General features: G+C 40.6%; 1 protein-coding gene across 1 annotated transcript in view; it reads left to right on the top strand.

Annotated features, from left to right (window-relative positions):
- Ryr2 (ryanodine receptor 2) overlaps positions 1-19,989 on the top strand; it is a 427,229-nt gene that overhangs the window by 358,410 nt on the left and 48,830 nt on the right. Inside the window, exons 78-85 of the mRNA XM_069990607.1 lie at positions 728-831; positions 2,314-2,365; positions 7,943-7,996; positions 9,233-9,256; positions 14,567-14,666; positions 16,235-16,314; positions 17,121-17,197; positions 18,227-18,300. Coding sequence (XP_069846708.1) covers positions 728-831; positions 2,314-2,365; positions 7,943-7,996; positions 9,233-9,256; positions 14,567-14,666; positions 16,235-16,314; positions 17,121-17,197; positions 18,227-18,300 — 565 coding nt within the window. The remainder of the gene's footprint in view (positions 1-727; positions 832-2,313; positions 2,366-7,942; positions 7,997-9,232; positions 9,257-14,566; positions 14,667-16,234; positions 16,315-17,120; positions 17,198-18,226; positions 18,301-19,989) is intronic.

Below are 19,989 nucleotides of genomic sequence, written 5' to 3'. Positions count from 1 at the left end.
ACTTCACACCTGAGAGTCTAGCATTATGTGTAGGCAGGGTTGCAATCAAATTAAAAGTCAGGATTAATTAATTCTCCAGAAAAGAAAAATGCTTAATAATTTTCCTCATTGTTAAAGTTTCTCTCCCACCACACAATTTAATAATTGTTTTAAAATAAGTGAAAATATGAGAAAAAACCTAGTAACTAGTTCAAGCATTACCTCGTGTTATATTCTTTGCCTATCTTTGTATAGGCAAATAAAATACTTTATCTGGGAAGCAGCTACATATATGTGGACTCAAATTTCATACTTATGGTATAAAACTGAATTTTTAAAATAAATTTAATATTCTCCAAAACTGAAACTTGCATAGCAAATACGCTTTCAGTTAGTTATAACCTGCTTGTGAGATTACAGTGGGAAATTTTTATCTCTGAAGGTCATCCTTGCCCATAATAATTTTTTCTCAGATTACAAAACAGCAGTTTTAAGCTACCTGGTTTTTAATTGATAACGTAATACCGTATATATTATGTAATGTAATTTATATAACATTGTTTCTGTATGTTACACATACATAAACAAATGTATACATATATACATATCCATTACAGCACTCATATAGACTACCCATCATGCAAACTGAAAAAGGACGGGTTCTCTTTTGCACTTTACCCCTGATTTTGAGTGGACATCTCTTTTAAGTGACACCATTCATACACTGGACTTTTTTTTTCTTTTCCAGAAACCTGGAGCTGAGCCTCCAGAGGAAGATGAAGGCACTAAGAGAGTTGACCCCCTGCATCAGCTCATTCTTCTGTTCAGCCGCACGGCTTTGACGGAGAAATGGTATGGTTGGAGGGTTCCTAGGAGCTGGGCGGAACAAATAAAGAACTCCTTTCCTGTCCCGTGTTTGTTTCACCTTGCTCCTGTCAGGAGAGACCATGGTGTTTGCAGACTTGGGCCTCCGGCTGAGCTCCTGAGCCTCTTCCATTCCTTGTCAGGTGTCCCCCACCTACAATAGGAGTTCTTTGTGATAGGCCGATGTAGTTGATTCTGTGTTTTTTCCCCAATGAAATGCCTTCTCTCTGTATCATAAAAATCCCTTATAAATAATATAAAAGAATGCAAGTCCAAATTTGGTGTCAGAATGCTTAGAGACTGAGGTAAATGGTGTCTCCATTTGAGTGGGTTGTAGGAAGCCCTTCAGGAGTGTGGGTAAGTTGTTCTTTCAACTCAAAAGACCTCTCAACTCTGAGGTCTGTTTTAAGGGTATTGCCAATTTTCTTTGCTTCTTGTCACAAAGGGAAGACTTCTATAGACATAAACTTTAAAAATGCACTTTGAGTCCCAGTAATCACAATATCTCTGCCTCTCCTCACTACTGTGGAGGCTGCAAAAATAAACTGTACACCAAGGCATTGGGAATATTCTAGAACCTTTATCTCCTTCACGTTTTTATGAAAGAAAGCTAACTTTCCTTGGGTCTTGACCCTCTCTCAGAACCAGGGAGATCATTGAATTGTCAACCATCTCCACACGCGTCTTCTCAGAAGTCCTGAAGAGTTCACGTGGTCTCTGCATGTCATAACAGAGTACTTTTCTCCCTCTCAGTGAATGTGGTCCATCCTTTCACTGTCCTGCTCTCTCACGTTTCTCTCTCCCTCTCTCCCTCTCTGTCTCTTATTATTTCTCAATTAACGAAACCATCTCATCCTTAAGCATAGAGCAACTCTGTCTGGCATTGTCAAGAGCTAAGGTATTTGTCATAAGCAATTTCTTTCTTATAGCCGAAGTGTTAAACTGCTAAAAATGGCATTACACATTTTTTTTACTTTTTCATGGGAAACTTTTCCCCCTAATATTTTAATCATTTTCATATATCTTTACAAAGAAGATGCTAAGCATATTTTATCTTGTATTAACTTGTAAGAGTCAAGATTATAGTCGTCTTGTTTGTCTGCCCATTCAGTGATAGGTGTTACTTCTGCCATCAAAAGCTCCCATGTAATTTTAAAGTTTCCTGTCTCAAATCTTATAGCTGGAAGAAAATTAAAGTTATTACCTTTGTAGGCAAATCAATAGCTCATTTCTTTTCTGAGACTTGAAGATCTCTTCTGGAAGGTAAGGAGTGATGGATGTTTAGGAACTCTGAGCACTTTGATTGCTTACTGTAAAATATGTTTGAAGGACTGTTTCCTAAGTTTTGTGCTCATTTAATGGTGCTTGTTAGAAAACAAATGTTTGAAACAATGTTTGAGACAATGATGGTCTAACCGCACATGACTAGTCTACTTCAATAATGATGCCTTCTTTTCTTGTTTTCCATAGCAAACTGGAGGAAGATTTTTTATATATGGCCTATGCAGATATTATGGCAAAGGTAAATAAATATCCTCCCTGATCTTAATGTTTAATAAAGAAAGGTTGCTTTCTTTTGGCAAAGGATAAGAAATAACACATTTGGGGCTTAAAACAGAAAGTTATTAATTCTTAGCAACACAAGGCCCATGAGTTTTCAGTTTTCTACTTGTTGAACACATTTCTGCCCCACTTCCTAGACAAGCAACCATCATTTCTTACTTTACAATTTTGTTAATGGGGTGCCGACTAATTTTCCAAACATCCATTTGTTGAGCAAACACTGGCTGGTTACCCAGGTCCTAAAAATCATGTGTTGAAAAAGACAAACATACCACATGACTTCTCAGAGTTCAACATCTGATTGGGAAGATTAAATTTTCTACAGATGATCAGACAAAAACTCTGTAAATGAAATGGTAGATGATCTATCAAGAGTATTAAGAACAAGAGTATTAAGAACAACGTAGAGCCTGAGAGGCAGCCCTGGACTGTTGAGGGATGACATTGCCACACAGAGAGAGTAACCGCGAGTGAGCCTTCTTTGTATACTTCGTTTTCTCAGCAAGCAGATGAGCTGGGGAAGGGCTGGATATAGAAGAGGAGCCAAGCTTTTGCCAAGGCTTCTGAGCCTGGCTTACTTATAAGGTCATTGTCTGAATGTGCAGACTCAGTCTTCTTGGTTCCGCAACTTCACCGGGTACTTCTTCCAACCAAATGTGCTCTCGGGACGCTGGCAATTAGAGGAGATACATCAAGGCTAAAGAGTTTTTTACCTGACTGTGATTGAGGAAAGTACCAGAGTGGCTCAGTGCCCAGGAACACAGGGGTGGAGACAGAGAAGCTTCCGACTTGGGAACAGGCTGTTTCTGATTGGTGAAGTTGTTCCCAGTTGACCAAGCAAGGCCTTGTGTCCTAAAGCCGCATCTCCTTTCGGTGGATGTTGAGTGTCATGATGACTAAGGTGCTGATTCTTTGTCTTATGATTTTCCTCTTCAGAATTAGCCTATTACTATTATTTATTGTACCCAAGGGATTCCATTTATTACACTGTGCAAGTGCTCCAATTTATCAGATATCCCCTCCCATAGTTAATTGAACACACACTTTTCCGATTATCTGCTCGTATGTATGAAATGTATGCATCATGTCCTTCCTCTGGTTTAAGAGTCCTTTATATTTCCTACCAGGTGGGGAAACTCATTGCAGTTTTGACAGCCAGCTCATATTTCTGTCCCATTTTTGAGTGTGTACGTCAACTTGAGTTCCCAGTCATGTTCTGGATTTCTATTTGGTTTCATTTCACATACCTTGTTTTTAGGCAGATTTTTTTTTTTTTTTTTGGTCGGTCATGGGCTTGAACTCTGGGTTTGGGCACTGTCCCTCAGCTCTTCAGCTCAAGGCAAGCACTCTACCACTTGAGCTACAGCGCCACTTCTGGTTTTCTGGTGGTTTATTGGAGATGAGGTTCACGGACTTTCCTGCAGGGGCTGGCTTGAACTGTGATCCTCAGATCTCAGCCTCCTGAGTAGCTAGGATTACAGGCGGGAGCCACCGGCACCCGGCCTAGGCAGATTTTTGAAAATTAAGTTACGTCACCATTTGTCTAGCTACAGTTAGACAGTTGCCCAAGACCAAAAGCTCTTTGAGGTCAATTTTATCATCCAGTGTTGGCGATCTGTTTCCATCTATTTGGGGATTTCCCAGTTTATCTAAGTTGATGGTAAATACAGTTTATTTGTAAACTTTTTCCCAGACTCATAATCTACATTCTTTTCTGCCCATCCTGAGACTTGAACTCAGGGAGGGCCTGGACAACTGTCCCCGAGCTGCTTTTGCTCGAGGCTAGCACTCTGCCACTTGAGCTGCAAGGCCACTACCTGCTTTGTCTTTGTATGTGGTACTGAGGAATCAAACCCAAGGCTTCATGAACGTTAGGCAAGCACTCACCACTAAGCTACCTTCCCAGCCCTCTTTATACATATATATTTTATAAACTTGAATCTTATCTTTTCACTCTAACTGTCTAAAAGGTTGTCAGAGATAAATCCATGCTCCACAGTTACTTGGATAAGCTATTCTAGAATAGAGCTGCTAGTGGAGACACAGCTTCCTTGCAGGTGTTGGGTGGAGGTAGCCTTCCTCCATATTGGAGCATCATGGGACAGTGAAAGTTTCTCTTGCAGGCTTCTCGACCCTCACCCACACTGATTCAGTGTCCACGATTGGTCACTTTTGCCCCGAGTCTCTTCCAGAGGTATATGTCCTCTTGTCTTCTTTTATCATTGCCACTCCTTTGGAGGAAGGGTTTAAATCTTAGGTTTCAGCTTTCCATTTAAATTGTTTCTTAACTTTATGATCACAGAGTTTCAGTTCATTGTCACAATTGATGCTCGTTTTTTATCCATTGGTGGCCTGCTTTGTGAATTGTGGTTGTGTAGTCATTTGTAGTAATGTAGAAGCTTTTGTAAATCCACCATTCACATGAAAAGGTCAGACTTGGATTAACACACAGGTGATCTAGCCCTTCACCAGCTCAACCTCCCACACAAGCCATCAGCCCTCTATTTAAGATGATCTTGACATTCTTTTCCTATAATTTTGTTTACCTGCATGTATTTATCAAGCATATTTTAAATTTCAGGGTTTTTTTTAACTTGTCAAAGGGAAGTAAGGTAAATGTAATGCTCTGGGATTAGTTGTTTCATTAGTGTTGTTTTCTGAGATTTCATCCACATGTCTCTGTTGCTGTTGGAGTTCATTTGACTGTCCTATTATATTTCTTGAAGCAGACACTTTGCCGCTTGCCTTTTATTCGGATGGGCTTTCGTGCCACAGCCTCAAGTGAACAGGGATTGGCTTGCCTCTTCTTAGTTTATATCTCTTGTTGTGCAAAATTTAGAAACAGTGGGATATATGCCAACTTGATAAAAATGCCAAATTGTTTCCCAAAGTTATACCCTGAATTTATATTCTCTACCAGCAGTGTCCAAGAGAGATTCTGATAGTTTATAATTTGTGACATACTGAATAGATTTGTGACATACAGAGTAGATCCCACTGCAATCTTTTTTTTGTCATATTTGTCTATATACTTTCTGTACCTAATACTCACTTCTCATTGATGGCCAATTCTGAAACAAAAGAGCAGATGAATAGTGCTACATGTCCTCTGTATTACTACTTATTATTAATTATTATAACTGCTATAAATCATGTACATATTATATCTTGTTCTTGTTTTGGTGATAACTTAAAAAAACATAAAATCTTTGTAGTTTGGAAGCAACACTTAGTTCTGCCTTTGGGTTGCTACTCTGTTTTATTGTTGTTCTGCCTTTTATGACCACCTTTCTATCCAGCATGTAGCTCTCCTCTTTTGAACATCCTATCAGAAAATTTCTGATCAGTTAATTTGCATCTAGTTAATTTTCTGCTGACACCAATGGCTGCCTTCATTAAGCCACCTTTGCTGGACTTCTCAGAATTTCTCTTTACTGCCCACCATCCATTCTGCACTGGCTAAAGCTACATTACCTACTGGTTTTAACAGCTTAAGGGAGATAACCATGCAAAAGTGTGTAGAATGGTACTGTTACCAATTGAACACACACAAAAAAAGGGATTTTGTTCTTAAGTTTCTAGCAAGGAAAACTTTTCTCCTTGTTCTCTCCCACCTCTTACAAACTTCCCCATCTTTATATGATACATGGTGAGTTACAGCTCATGTTCCATTTTTTTTGTTGGCTGATTGGTTGGAATGATAAAATGGCTGGCTACTTTCTCTCTCATATATTAGTTCTGTGAGTCAGATTTAAATCCATTTCTCGCTCACAGATTTAAATTCATATATGTTTCTGGCTTTGTTTCCTCAATCTTTTCTTCAAAAGATTAAGGAAAAGTCAGAAAAGGCAAAAGTAAGAAGATGGAAGAAATAGACTTCTTTTGCAAAATTTCTAGTAGATACTAGAAAGCTAAAATGCTGTGTTTCCTTGCATTCTGCACATCATTGCTGGTTTTAGTTTTTATTCTCCCTTTTCCTTTAATCACGTATGGAGAACATTTACTTTTTCTTTCCTGGAATACAATCCTACTCGTTCCTGACTAAATCTTAGTGTCTTGATCTGGACAGCCAAGTGTATGCACAACTCCCCATGTGTTGGGCATTCTCACCCACACTTACTATGTGGGTGAAGTTTGCTAAGGAAAAACATGCCTGCAAAGTCTTCGGTTGCTGTCAGATGCTTCCCGATTGCTGGAGACCTGTTGGTGTTTTCTTGTGGTCCCAGCCCACTTAGCACCTGACCCCATAGTGAAACGTCACTTTAATTTCCTCCTTGTAGATTTTGACTGTGCTCATATGCTTCCTGTTCTAAATGGAAGGGGTGATGCTATGTACTTCTCACTGAACAAATGAATGAATGGAGAATATGTGAACCTTTTAGAAGCTGCCACCGAGACATTGGACCAGTCCTTTGAGACCATTCACCCTGCTTCCACTTCATTTCCATACCCAAAGAATTGTGCCTTATTGAGGTGCCAGTGTTTTCTTGGTGTATACTCATACTTCACCTCTGAGCACCTCACAATTACACCAAGCATTTAGCAAGCCTAAGAAATAACTGAGAATGTTTGGGACAATCTGGACAATACGTTTCCTCTTACATACAATATTGACTAATGACTATATTGGCCAATGACTCCAAATTCCCAACCAGAATAGCAGTGTTTGCTGAGGTTTATTGAAAGCATATTGATTTTCAGATGCAAACATTATACACATACTAACCCATATCATCCTCTTAGGGACCCAGGTATGCGTTTTCTCATCTCCATCCTCAATGTGAAGGAAGGGAGACACTGGGAGAAGAAATAACTTGCCAAGCCTGAGCAAATGATAATGGAGTTGTCAGGCACTAGGTCTTCTGAGTACATGCCCACAACCACCCTTTCCACCCACTCCTTAGCAAGCCCGTGTTCCATCTGTGGGAACTAGATAAGAATCCATGTCCAACCCTTTTATCGCTTTGGGTGAAAAAAATGGGATAGTTATTATTACTTATTATTATGTTTGAAGAATAATATCAGTAGACTTTTGGGTGAAATATAATAGACCTGAACTTGAGAATTACAGAGTCATTTCAATGAGTAGATATTGCTTTGTTATTAATGTCAAATAATGACTGTTGTATGCACCTCTGTTAGCATTTTCTAATGGCAGCCTAAAAAGAGAAAGGAACTTTGTCTTTAGGGCTTACAGTTGTCTTTGAATGAGATAAATTACTTAAGTAATGTTGTAGAGTGTTACAGACCCCACTACGAGCTCTGTTACCTGTAAAAGAGTCTATTTAATATCTTAATTTTGTAAAAGCATACAATGTAGAATATCACTTTATTTTTTTTTATCATAAACCGATTGCTAATGTCTATGCACCTTGTCTAGTCTGTATGTTTAAACAGTGCTGATGAAAATGAATATGAATCACTTGTGATGATAAATTCATTCAACTCATCTGTATGTATGTTAAATAATTCTTTACCCCTTTATGCTTGACTATATTTGTGTCTTCTTTTTTTATCCCTTCCTTCCCCATGTCAGAGTTGTCATGATGAGGAAGATGATGATGGAGAAGAGGAAGTGAAGAGCTTTGAAGTAAGATGGATCTTTCTAGAATGGCTTTCCTTTATTTTGAAACATTAGTTCATAGCTTATAAGTGACCTTTATGTTTCTTGCTTCATGGCTTACTGCAGCTGATTGTGTCAAGGAACTGCATGTGATGTCAGAGCTGGATGGACAAACCCAAGTCCTAACATTGCTGGAGTTAAGACAAAGAAGTGTAGACTCCCTGACCCTTACGAGAAAGCCCCTGTGTTCAGAATGAGCGTGCCTCATTCTGCTTCAGATTATTCTCATCTCAGCAATGTTATGGGCTCTTAATTTCCAACCGACTGTATGTGGAAAGTATTTATTGAAAAGTAACATGATCTCGAGTTTTTCACCTTTGGTTGGGCATTTCCTTCCACCCCCACCCTGAATTGAAGTCTTAAAGTTCTGGCTACATTAACTTCACCCCAATTAGGTCACTCATTCCATGCACACACGAGGTGGTAGCACATGGGCTGTTTGCTTGCATGTGGTAGGAATATGTGTATTCCTAGGACTAGATTCGGTTTGATGATCATCATCGTCCTCAAGCATTCTCAGCTTTAAAATAACATGTGATTTGAAATGCTGCTTAATGTTGACTGGCTGAAAGAAAAGTTAATATTATCTTCCCCTTTGCGTGTAATATACTTTCAGGTTTTTTAAAAATGAGAATAGTTATTGCTTCTTATTTACTGGTCGTTCTTTTTTTGTTTTTTTTTTTTTTTTTAGATTTTTCAAAAAGAAATTGAGAGGAAGGAAATAGAGATTAGATCATTTTCTTCCTGTGACTTGACATGTCTAGACTTTGAGCTAGAAATCTGGAACTCTGTCACTAGCTGGCAATGAATCTTTAAATCACGGTGGGCCCACAGAGCATAGCCAAAGAGACCTGAAAGCGGTCAGATCCACTTCCAGGAGCAATTTGTATAAGCATGTCTGCGAGCATTGAAGTCAGTGTACCAGAAACTATCCAAACAAACCGACTCGAGAATAACCCGTGACCATTGCTGGCGGAGAGACATGCCGTACGATTAATTTCCTGTGATTCCGTAATCTTTTCTGATGTACGTGCATTCCAGTTGCAAGTCCACCTCTATAGTAAGAGGCAGGTGGATGAGAATGATTAGTGAACAGAAAATAATGCCATTTTCCTGACATGCCCAGCATGTATGGTCTTACCAGTTGTCTGTAGAGCAATTGTTTATTGCTGTTTTGCTTCTTGTCCTCATCCTTCCTTTAAGGTCACAGGATCCCAGCGCAGCAAGGTAAACCCATGTATATGTGTGTATGTGTCTGGGTCTGAGTTTTAGTTTCTTGTGACTTTGGCCTTTGTTAGACCCAACATCTTGGACTCTTTTGTGACCAAAGGTCTTTAAAATTCTGCCTGTGACTTCGTTAGTGCCAACGCAATTGATCTCTTTCTTTGGTGTATTCTTCTTGCAGTCTACATGACTCTTGATCTATAATGTCTCCTGTGTTGACGTTGAGCTGCATACAGAAAGGGCTAAAAGCCCGTTAGTGGATGAAGTGTCTGCTGAGGACTTTCCAGTGCAACCTCTGGCCTTAGCCCTCTTGATTTTTTAAAATTTTGTTTTGATTTTAAACAGTCTCTTTGCTCAAAAACTAGACTTGGTAAATGACATTGCTGTTGAGATTGGAGAAAACTCTGTTTCTCATTGTGATATTAGTTCTTTGGGCACTTCATTAAAGGAAGGAACTAGGTGATGATTTCTGTCTCCTAGTATTTTAAATATTTGCTCTGGAAATTTGCTAAGGGAAAACACCTATGAAGATACTCTTTTCTGGAGTTAATCATAGGATACCCACAAAAACATGGAAAAATTTGACCAGACAACTGAATTATTTCTCTCCTGATAAGTTTAGAGACCTTCCAGGTGAGATATCTGATTGTTTGACATAATTTACATATCTAATTTAATAGTGGCATTTACAAGTTTTAATAACTTTAATAACATTTATAGTTTTAATAACTTTTGTAACAAATTATGTTAATTAAGTCGGAAAAAAACAAAGTATGTGACAAATGAATTTTGCTGTAGTTTCTACTGAAGCTCTTTGTATTCAACAAAGACATTGAGGAAAGTAGATAAACTCAGAAATGTGTTGTAATGAAGAAATTTTCCATGAGGATTATAGAATGTTCAGAACATGGAAAAGAGGAAGTTAGGATTAAAACACTAAGTGTTTGACTCCTCTTCTTTCTTATGTCACATTTATGTTATATTGATGCAGTCATGCTACAGTTTCAGATTTATCTTGATAATCTACTACATTTTATCTATAACATAAACAGGCTTTCCCTATAGCTACTCATTGAGTAACTCGGTTATATATTTAGGTAATTATTCTTTAGATTATGACTACTTCACTGTGAAAGTCATAAAAGGACTGCTAAATCTTATTAAAAGGCCAATATTAATTGAAAGAGTATCTGAAAAGCCAACTATTTGTAGTTAACTGCTTTATTTAGCTTTTGAATTTTTCATGAGCGAAAACAAAGATGAAAAAGAATAATAAAAATAATAATGCTTCAAGTTGAATAAGTTTATTTTTGAGCAGATGAAGGTTTTTTTTCCTAACAGAGATTCTTAGAGCTTTTGGTACCAGAATGGACCCTGTATTTAAACTATGATTTCTGAAAATTGGTTGCTTCTCCTGTTGTTCTTGCAAAAAAAAAAAAAAAAAACCCTGAAGCTATGACTTTCAATGATGATAATTGAGTAAAACCATTTCTGTGACTATCAGAGTCCTGTAATACAATCTATTACTCCTTGTAAAGCCTGCATTGATGACAGTAGAGCTTAGATAAATGAGAAGAATGGAACTCAGCTTTTCTTCTAGTCCATCTTTCTCAAATCAGCAAGCAAGCTGCAAGTGTCAAGCTTCTACCTTGGCAATAAACAAGTCTCTGAAGTTCTATCTTCCTGTACTTTGGATTAAGGACAGTTTCTCTGTCTTAAATACTACAACTGCCTGTGGCAGAGTTGGTGTTTTGTTATAAAAAGTTAGAAGGCTAGCATATTATCTCCTGTATGATGTAATGAAAATTACACCATGCCTACTAAAGTAATTGGAATGATGCTCTCCTAATTTAAAGCATTGTAGCATGATGGATGGAGGAGTCATTCTAGAGCTCAGATATCTTCAGGGCTTGTATTGAGTTAACTGGACTTCCATCTAGCCCTGGGGGGGGGGGGAGGGTAATTCCAGTAGAATAAATTGAGAATAAGAAAGATGCATGGACCCTGATCAGCACATAGCTTGTACTTTAAGTAGGTTTGTGTAAGCAAAGTAGAATCCTTGAGTATAGAACTGTGGATTTAAAATACCAAACTGATTATGCCTTTTCTCAAGAAAATTTCAGTCCTTTATGTCTCACTGCTGAGGCTATCTGCATTCAAAATAGGAACTGCAGAGGAGAGAAAGGGAAGGGATTCTGTGGGCTGCATAATACTGCCGGGAGCTGCCAAGCACATGTTCAGACGTGAAATGCTTGACCTCAGATACTAACCGCATGTATCAGTCCAGGTTTTAGAGAAAGCAGGATGAAAGCTTACGTGCTGACAGTTTATTAAGCTTAAGGGTGTTACAAATGTAGGAAAGCAAGCGTTAGGAGAACAAGAGAGATGATACAAGCAGGAGGGAGGCTTAGAAGTCCAGTGCTTGAGCCGGCCACCAGTGCTCCATCCCACGCCTCGTTGCTTGGTTGTGTGGAATGACTCCAGAGCTACCATATTCATCGTGGGCCACCCCTTCCTGGGTGAAGGATGGGCATGTCCCGTCATGTCTGGGTCATCAGGATTCCTTCCTGATGCCTCCTCCTGAGTGTAACATGCTCTGGTTGCTAGGCAACCCTGGGGGAAGTTGTAAACACCTCAGGTCCAGCCTGTCCAGCACCCACGCGCTGCAGTGTGTCTTTACCCATCAGCACGAGGCCTCCTTGTGGGATGGTCCTGGGGTTAACAGCTGGTTTTCATAGCCACAGGTCAACCAGAGGCAGGACTGACCGAGAGGTCAGGGAGTCAGTCAGGAGAGTCAAGAGAAAGAGACAGCCTGTTAGAAGAAGAGTCACCAACTCAGCCTCACCAGGAAATGCAGGGGAGGCGTTGGTTCCCATAGCTTTGCTAGCTTTCTAGATCAGTATTTCTTTCTTTCTTTTCATGATAAATCTTAGAATTTTTTTTTTCTTGGTGGTGGTGGTGGTCGTGGGGCTTGAACTCTGGGCCTGGGCGCTGTCCCTCAGCTCTTCAGCTCAAGGCTGGTGCTCTACCACTTTAGCCACAGTGCCACTTCCAGTTTTCTGAGTGGTTTATTGGAGATAAGAGTCTCATGGCCTTTCCTGCCCAGGCTGCCTTTGAACCGTGATCCTCAGATCTCAGCCTCCTCAGTAGCTAGGATTACAGGCATGAGCCACCAGCACCCGGCTTAGGAAATTCACTTTTTAAAGAAGACAATTGGATAGTTCCTCTTCAGCTTAGCTTACATGTCAAGTGTGACTTCAACTGTAGAGAACTTACTAGAAACCTTGTTGGCCAAGTGGTTCTAGCAGATCCCTGAGCCCATCTACCTGCTGTTGAGCACAAATGGCAATTGTTGGGTTTTGTCCCTAAGATTGGGTGGCATTGACTCCTGTCTTCCATCTTTCATGGGTTTCCTGGTGCAGACCATCCTGTGTTCAATAGTAGAACAGCTCTTTCTGACTCCTGAGGCTCTGTAGTTGGTAAGATGCTAGGGCAGTTCCCTAAGCTAATGATACCTTATATCATTTTCTTACTGAAAATCCCTTTCACAAAAGGAGTTGGTCAAGCTGTAAGCGCACCATTTTTTTTTAAGCTCTGGCAATGGGAGAAAAATAAAAGATCGTTGGGTCTAAAAGGAAGAAACAAATATAGCTTCATTGATTTTAAGTGAGAGCTAAAGAGTCAACGAAAGGGTCTTCTTTTCAGTTTCCCTGGCACCGTGTTGTAATGACCGTATGGTTTTTGTGTGTCTGTGTGTGGTTATGTTTCTGTTTTGTTTTCGACTTCTCAGGAAGAGGTTTAAACATGAAGGCAAATCTATTAGAAGTTAGCATGGCTACACACGAAGCACAGCTACCCATTTATTTTTCTTTTCTCTGCTTCCATTTAGGCCTATCACCTAATTTAAGAAAAACAATAAAATTTAACCGCAGGACCTATAACTATAGTGTGAAAAAAAAAACCCTGATCAATTTTGTTTTTACAGCACGATATTATCAAAGATTTAAGAAACAAATTTGCCAGCCTCGGCGAGAAATCTCTGGTAACAGCATAACTGTCTGTGTTGGTTGCTTTTGATTTAAAGGTTTCTTTTTCTTTTTCTTTTTCTTTCTTTTTTTTTTTCATTTGTTTGAACCCATTTCTTCCCTCCCTCCTTTCCTTCTTTAGTTTCCTTTATTTTTCATATCCCGTAACTTAGCAAGCCTTCATTTTTTAAACCTCTTCCATCTTCCCAGTGTCTATTTTCCGTACGTTGGATGGAAAGTTTATGGAGCAAAGCTGGCTACCTCTGCTGTAACCCTCGTACTGCTGTGAGGTCATATGTCTCTGGCCGTTGTGTGTCCGGACATGATGCGGACTGAGCGTCTCATGTCCCATAGACTCAGCTTCTCTACCACGCCATCCTGATGGCCGCGCTGTCCTAGGGGCTCTATGCAACTTCCACGCCGCCACTGGTACTGCTTAGTTCCGTCTCAGTGCCCCAGCGAGCTGGCTTGCTCCAGCGAATGATCCTACCAGACCTGAACTTGCTGTGCCTTTATATTTTTCTTTTCTTTCTTTTTATTTATTTATTTGGTTTTTAATTTCTTTATGTTCGCAGTGATAGCTTAAGTGGAAAAGAACCAACTTCAGCCATTGCTCTTAGCTGGCCCCATGCAGTATCTTTTGTTACCACCAGAGAATACAAAATATAAAGGCACATTGCTTCTCTTGTTCTTTGGAGGGGTGATGGGGAGACCTGTCCTACAAGTTTACAACTCAGTTGAAGCCTATGATTTTTTAAAAAAAATTCCATATCAACCTCCAATTTTGTATAAAGTCCAGATGTCTCACTTGATGTTCTTGTTTTTGTTTTGTTTTTTCTATGATGCAGTGATATACTTGCAACTCGAGCCATTTGCTGAGCAGTATCAAGTCCTGGCCATGACATAGGAGATTATAAAACAAAAACCTGACTCTTAAGTTATACACAAAACATTTCAATCGGAAAGTACAAGTTTCCATGATGAAGTGCAAAAACTGTGATACAGGCTTTGGACTAACCAAGCAATTAAAATTGAGAACAATCCATTCAAAAGTTATATTGTGAAAAGAATATATCAAGGGAAAAGAGAAAAAAAGCAAACAAAAAGAACCCACAAAAAAAATGAGAGTTAAACATGTGATTATCTGTTTGATGACATTGCTGGTGTTGAAATGGTCCATAATGTTGTCATAGAGCCCATACATGGAGAGATGACTAAAAAATATGGTCTATAGACAGCTTCTCTGTGGCTGATAGCCGCCACATAAATGGTTGGGGTTTGTGTTCAGGAAAAGGAAATGGAAAAGCAGAAGCTCCTGTACCAGCAAGCCAGACTGCACGACCGGGGCGCGGCGGAGATGGTCCTGCAGACTATCAGTGCCAGCAAAGGTGAGTCCGGCTTCTGTGTGTGTGTAATGATTGTCTTGAAGCACATGTACCAAGGTGTTTCCGTTCAACAGATCCGTTTACAAGTACAGTGCAGCTTCATCAGGGTCACCCCCTACCGTCCTCCTCCCTCGGTTTCCCCACCTCCTCACCTTCCCTTGGAGGCACAGGATTCAGTTCTCACCTATTCACACTGCATACAACGACTGTGCTTACCCACCCTTTCTTTCTCTATTCGTCTGACACCCCACCCCCCCCAAATATTCCACTTTCCTGATCGTCCTATTGTTGAACTATTCATGAGTTGTTCAGAGTAGTTAAGCCCTCAGAACAGGAGGAAATAGTCTTTGTTTAAAAAAAAAGTTGTACTCTTATGATCTTTAAGTAGTTGTGCAGAGTTAGCATTTAACAAGTCAGATTATGAGTACAGTGCATCTTGATCGATGCCAGCACCTTCTTCCAAGGGCTCCCTGCTTTTAATTCCGCTGATGTTTTTAGTCCTTGATTTTTTTAATTTTTTTTTTTGCCCAGTCCTGGTGTCGCCAACACCGGCCTTCATGGTCTCCAACTTTGTCATTTATTTATTTATTTAGTCTTCATATATGTTCTTTTAAGATTTGAAAGCTCTGCCCTGAACCCACCTTAGTCAACAGATGCTATAAATTAGGGGTTTGCAAGCTTTTTCTGTAAGGACAGAGAGTAATTGTCTCTAGCTTCTTGGATTGTATGACCCCTCCCCCCCACTCCCTGTCAGCTCTGTCTGCTACAGGAGCGTGAAAGCAGCAGACTACTAGCCATATGGCTTTGTTCTAATAAAACTTTATTTGTATAAGCTGGAGGCCAACTGTATTTGGTCCTTAGACCACAGTATGTTGACTCTTCATTTTAATGTATAAGCATCTTTAGGGAGTGTTTTTAACAACTACTGTACAAATATCTATCTCGGTAGCCAGCTGTGGATGAGTTTTCTTGTATTAGTGATTATTTTTTTTTTTGGGAAACTATTTTAATATACTTTTACTGAAATGGGAAAATAATGCTGGTACTCTGCTACTGAACATTTCCTAAATTATGAGGATGATTTTTGTTTCCAAGTAGGGGAGAATAACATAAAATATAATGTATTAAACAACAGAAAACTGTGTGGGTTCAATTTTTTTTAGCATTATCTGAATAATTTAAATTGGAAAATTATCATCTCAGTAAAGCCTGACAAGACCCATCTATTAAAAGTGATGAATGACAAATGATAAAACTCCAATATAATACTGTTGAAAGATGGAGAGAAATTTTATTAAACTTTCAGATAGCTTCTATTCATTTTGATCTTAGTGTAATGCACATGGTTGGTTTTGAGTCTTCATAATTCTGATCCTAAGTACTTCACAATCAATTGCTTTCTCCTGTTTAATCCCCTGGATATTGAATTTATTCCCCAAGTTTCACAAGAGTATTGGTGGCAGATGTGTATTGTGACTGTGGTTGCTTTTTCTGGGGCATAGGTCTGTAGAGCAGCCTAGGTGAATGTAGCAGGTGCAGTGCTAAGGCATTCTATGTTTTCTGTTTTTCAGGTGACACTGGACCAATGGTGGCTGCTACTCTGAAACTAGGAATTGCGATCTTAAACGGCGGCAATTCCACAGTGCAACAGGTAAAAGCCTTCAGGCATGCCGCAAAGTACTATTCAAAAAAACAAAACTAAACCCCCAACCAGGGGGTACATTTCTTTGCTATCTATCTAAAATTTGTCTCTCTTTCAATTTGCCACAATACTCTTTTTTTGGGGGGGGGTCCGGTTGTGGGGCCTGAACTCTGGGCCTGGACACTGTCCCTCAGCTCTTCAGCTCAAGGCTAGCGCTCTACCACTTGAGCCACAGTGCCACTTCTGGCTTTTTTCTTTTTGCTTATGTGGTGCTGAGGAATCGAACCCAGGGCCTCGAGCATGCAAGGCAAGCGCTCTACCACTGAGCCACCTTCCCAGCCCTGCCACAATACTCTTAAGAGAACATGGGAGGGTAACATAATTATGTGACAGACTTATCTGTTGAAATGTAAACTGAGGTAAAAGTATCTGGAAACATAAGTTGAATATGACCTTTTTTGGAGATAATCTCAAGGCTTGCACTCTCACTTGGCTTGCTTGCTCACACTTGATCCATACCTCCAGGGTGGCATTTTGGCACCATTTTTGGTGCTTATGGAGGTGTGGGCACAGCCTTCCTGCTTGCATCAGGTTACCTCCTCCGGCCTTTGGGAGTGTGCAGGGGTCTTACTTTGATGTGTCTATCACCATTTCATGATGCAAGTGACAATGGTTGTAGTTGTTCATGGTAGGTAACTTTACCTTTGCTTCAGAATAGAAAGAGTGTTTGGGTGGTTGCTTATGACAGCAAAAAGTGATGAAGAAAGCAGCAAGGCTTGTATGGGGTAAACCATGTTTCTGTTTCTGTTCTGCAGAAGATGCTCGACTACCTGAAGGAGAAGAAGGACGTGGGTTTCTTCCAGAGCCTGGCAGGCCTGATGCAGTCCTGCAGGTGAGCACACACACGCTTTGCTCTGGGCAGGTGCCGTGTCTTTCTGTCCTTACATGAAGCAGGATGCGCAACGTTGTGGGTGATGCTATGTGGGTGAGAGAAGGTGTTTTCTACCTCTCATAAAAGAGCTAAAGGACAGGAAAACATTTAAAGCAGACAGAGCAAGTTTATTTGAAAGTGAGAGACAAGCAATGTAAGGAAGTCAATCAGAGTCTCTGAGGAGAGAGGCCCTGGAGAGGATTCCGCTGGTGTCCATTGAAGGGTGGTCTTCTAGCACAGGTCATTCCCTGCTCTTTTCCCCTGGGCTTTGTCTTGACTGGTGGCCTTGGCTCTTTTCATTGCTTGAAGAGGCACCCAGAGCATTATGGGAAGGAGAAGCCTTTTGGAAGGAGTACCAGACACTGTGAGAACAAGGAGCACTATGATGTTCCACGTGTCACCGTGTCACGTCTGCCACTGTTCATCCCAGTCCCTCTTTCTCTCCCTCCAAAGACATGCCATGGAAGTGATCTTCTTGCCTTGCTCTTTTTAAGTGTTAGTGATGTCCTCATGACCAGTGAGTCATCATATCCTCAACTAGCCCCTCCCACACCAGAGATTTAAAGTATGTATGATGTGCTGGAAAATGCACAGTACACAATCATCAATTAGTGACCATCATTTCCTATGTCTTACAATGTCCAGAATTGTTCAGACCTCAGTAGGCCCAGGTCCCTGATATAAACGTGGAATACCGTGATGATTATAATTACGTTTAAACACGTTTGCCACCTTAGTAACCCCACCCCCAGCTGACGTCTACAAACAGAACTTTGTATTGGAATCTCACACAGAACTTTTTACCTAAGGAAAGGCTGGCATGTCAGGAAGGACCAGAGCATTGGAGAGGGCTCATGTTCTCAGCATATATTAAAAGTTCCGGTCACATTTCAAGACATGCTGTATTTAGACACTCACTCTTCTGAATGAAAAAAAAAAAAAGACCAGCTCCTGTGAATCCTGTAAACGTGTTTCTCTTTTTTCTTGTAGTGTCCTTGACCTAAATGCATTTGAGAGGCAAAACAAAGCTGAAGGCCTGGGCATGGTGACAGAGGAAGGATCAGGTACTCATCTTTAGGTCCTGGGGCCCGTCCTCGGTCCTCCCTGAAGCACGTCCACCATCCATGTCCTTTCACACAGAGAGATCCAGGGTTGTTTGAAAACAGATAAGAGGCCCACGTGACCCACACGTGTGTCTTGTTGAACACTCATATGAGTCACTCCCAAACCAGGGCCCCAGGTCAGTCAGAGCTCTCTTTTGTGTCAGCCTTCCCCTTCCAGCTCTTTCTGCTAGTTGGTATTCATAAAGGAACAGAGATCTAATAAAGACCTCTTATTAAAGAATTATTTGCAATATCACCAAACACACGGATGAGTCAGACTTTCTCTGGCCACTTTACCAGTCTGCCCGGCTCCCATTCTCTCCATAGGGCACGAAGTAAGGTGTTCAGGACTTTCCATCCAGCACCATCCTGGGCTTCTCCTTCATGACTTCTGCTTCTCTTACCAAGCCAATACCTTTGCATGTCCAGATGTGTTTAATGAACAGTCTGTGTCTGGATGATGCTGTTGACCCTCTGCAGACACAAAGTGTAGCATGTGATCTGTTTAGAGCAATTATCAGCAGTACTGCCCCCTTGATTTTAGGAATATTTATTAAGAAACAATTATACTTTCAGTTTGTTTCCTTCTGTGCCTGATGATTGGCGAGGCCCTGTGTGTTGAACTGGTTTTGTTTGTTTAGCTCAGACTTGTCATCTACCTTGTCAGCAAATTAGCTTTAGAACAGTGGGGCCTTAATTGGACTTATCTTTTTTCAGAAAATAGATTTACCCCCATCTAACATTTCTAGTCTTTGTAAACCTTTTTTTTGGGAAAAAAATTAGAATTAATCTTTTTACATATCTTTGATGTCACAAATAGGAAAAATAACTCCATTCTCATTCTGTTTTAAAGCTTATGGCTTACGCTGAGTTTACCCCTGCTGGTACCATTATTTTATTTTGTTTTACATTCAGTCATCAAATATAAATCATAGGGTTACTTAATCAAGTTAGTTCCCTTCAAGAAAAATTCCAGGGGCTGGGAAGGTGGCTCAGTGGTAGAGCACTTGCCTTGCATGCCTGAGGCCCTGGGTTCGATTCCTCAGCTCCACAAAAGCAGGAAAAAAAAGCTGGAAGTGGTGCTGTGGTTCAAGTGGTAGAGCGCTAGCCTTGAGCTGAAGAGCTGAGGGACAGCGCCCAGGCCCGGAGTTCAGGCCTACGACCGGACTCCCCACCCCCCTCAAAAAAAGAAAAATTCCAGCCCTAAGTGAACCAACTGAGGGCTTCTTAAGCGTCCCAAGTGAACCAATCAGAACAATTTTAGAAGTCTGGGCACATGTCTTGTCTGACTGATGCCTGTCCTCAAATCCCAGGCATAGTTGAGCTGTAGCAGCCCGAACGCCAAAGGATCATCTGTCCTATGGCTGAGTTCTTGATGTAGAATTGGAGCTTGAGTTGATTTTTCCCATAGTGATCACCCAGATCTGAGGTTTCAGAACAGCATCTGTAACTCATTCTTAGTCTGTGGAACCATCCGTTTCCATAAAGGCCTTAGCTAGCAGCCTCGAAGGTGGCCTCCTGGCTCCAGCCAGGCATGGCTGGACCCACAGCAGTGACTGTCCTGTGTGAATCTCTTCCAGCTCTCCATGGTCAGGTCAGTTTCATGTGTGTCAGCTTTCTCAACATGCACCCAAATAATTGGCTGGACTG

The sequence above is a fragment of the Dipodomys merriami genome, unplaced genomic scaffold (genome assembly GCF_024711535.1).
Source record: "Dipodomys merriami isolate MVZ:Mamm:240054 unplaced genomic scaffold, mDipMer1.0.p SCAF_4, whole genome shotgun sequence".
Classification (NCBI taxonomy): Eukaryota; Metazoa; Chordata; class Mammalia; order Rodentia; family Heteromyidae; genus Dipodomys; species Dipodomys merriami.
This window is presented reverse-complemented; position numbering and strand designations above follow the sequence as displayed.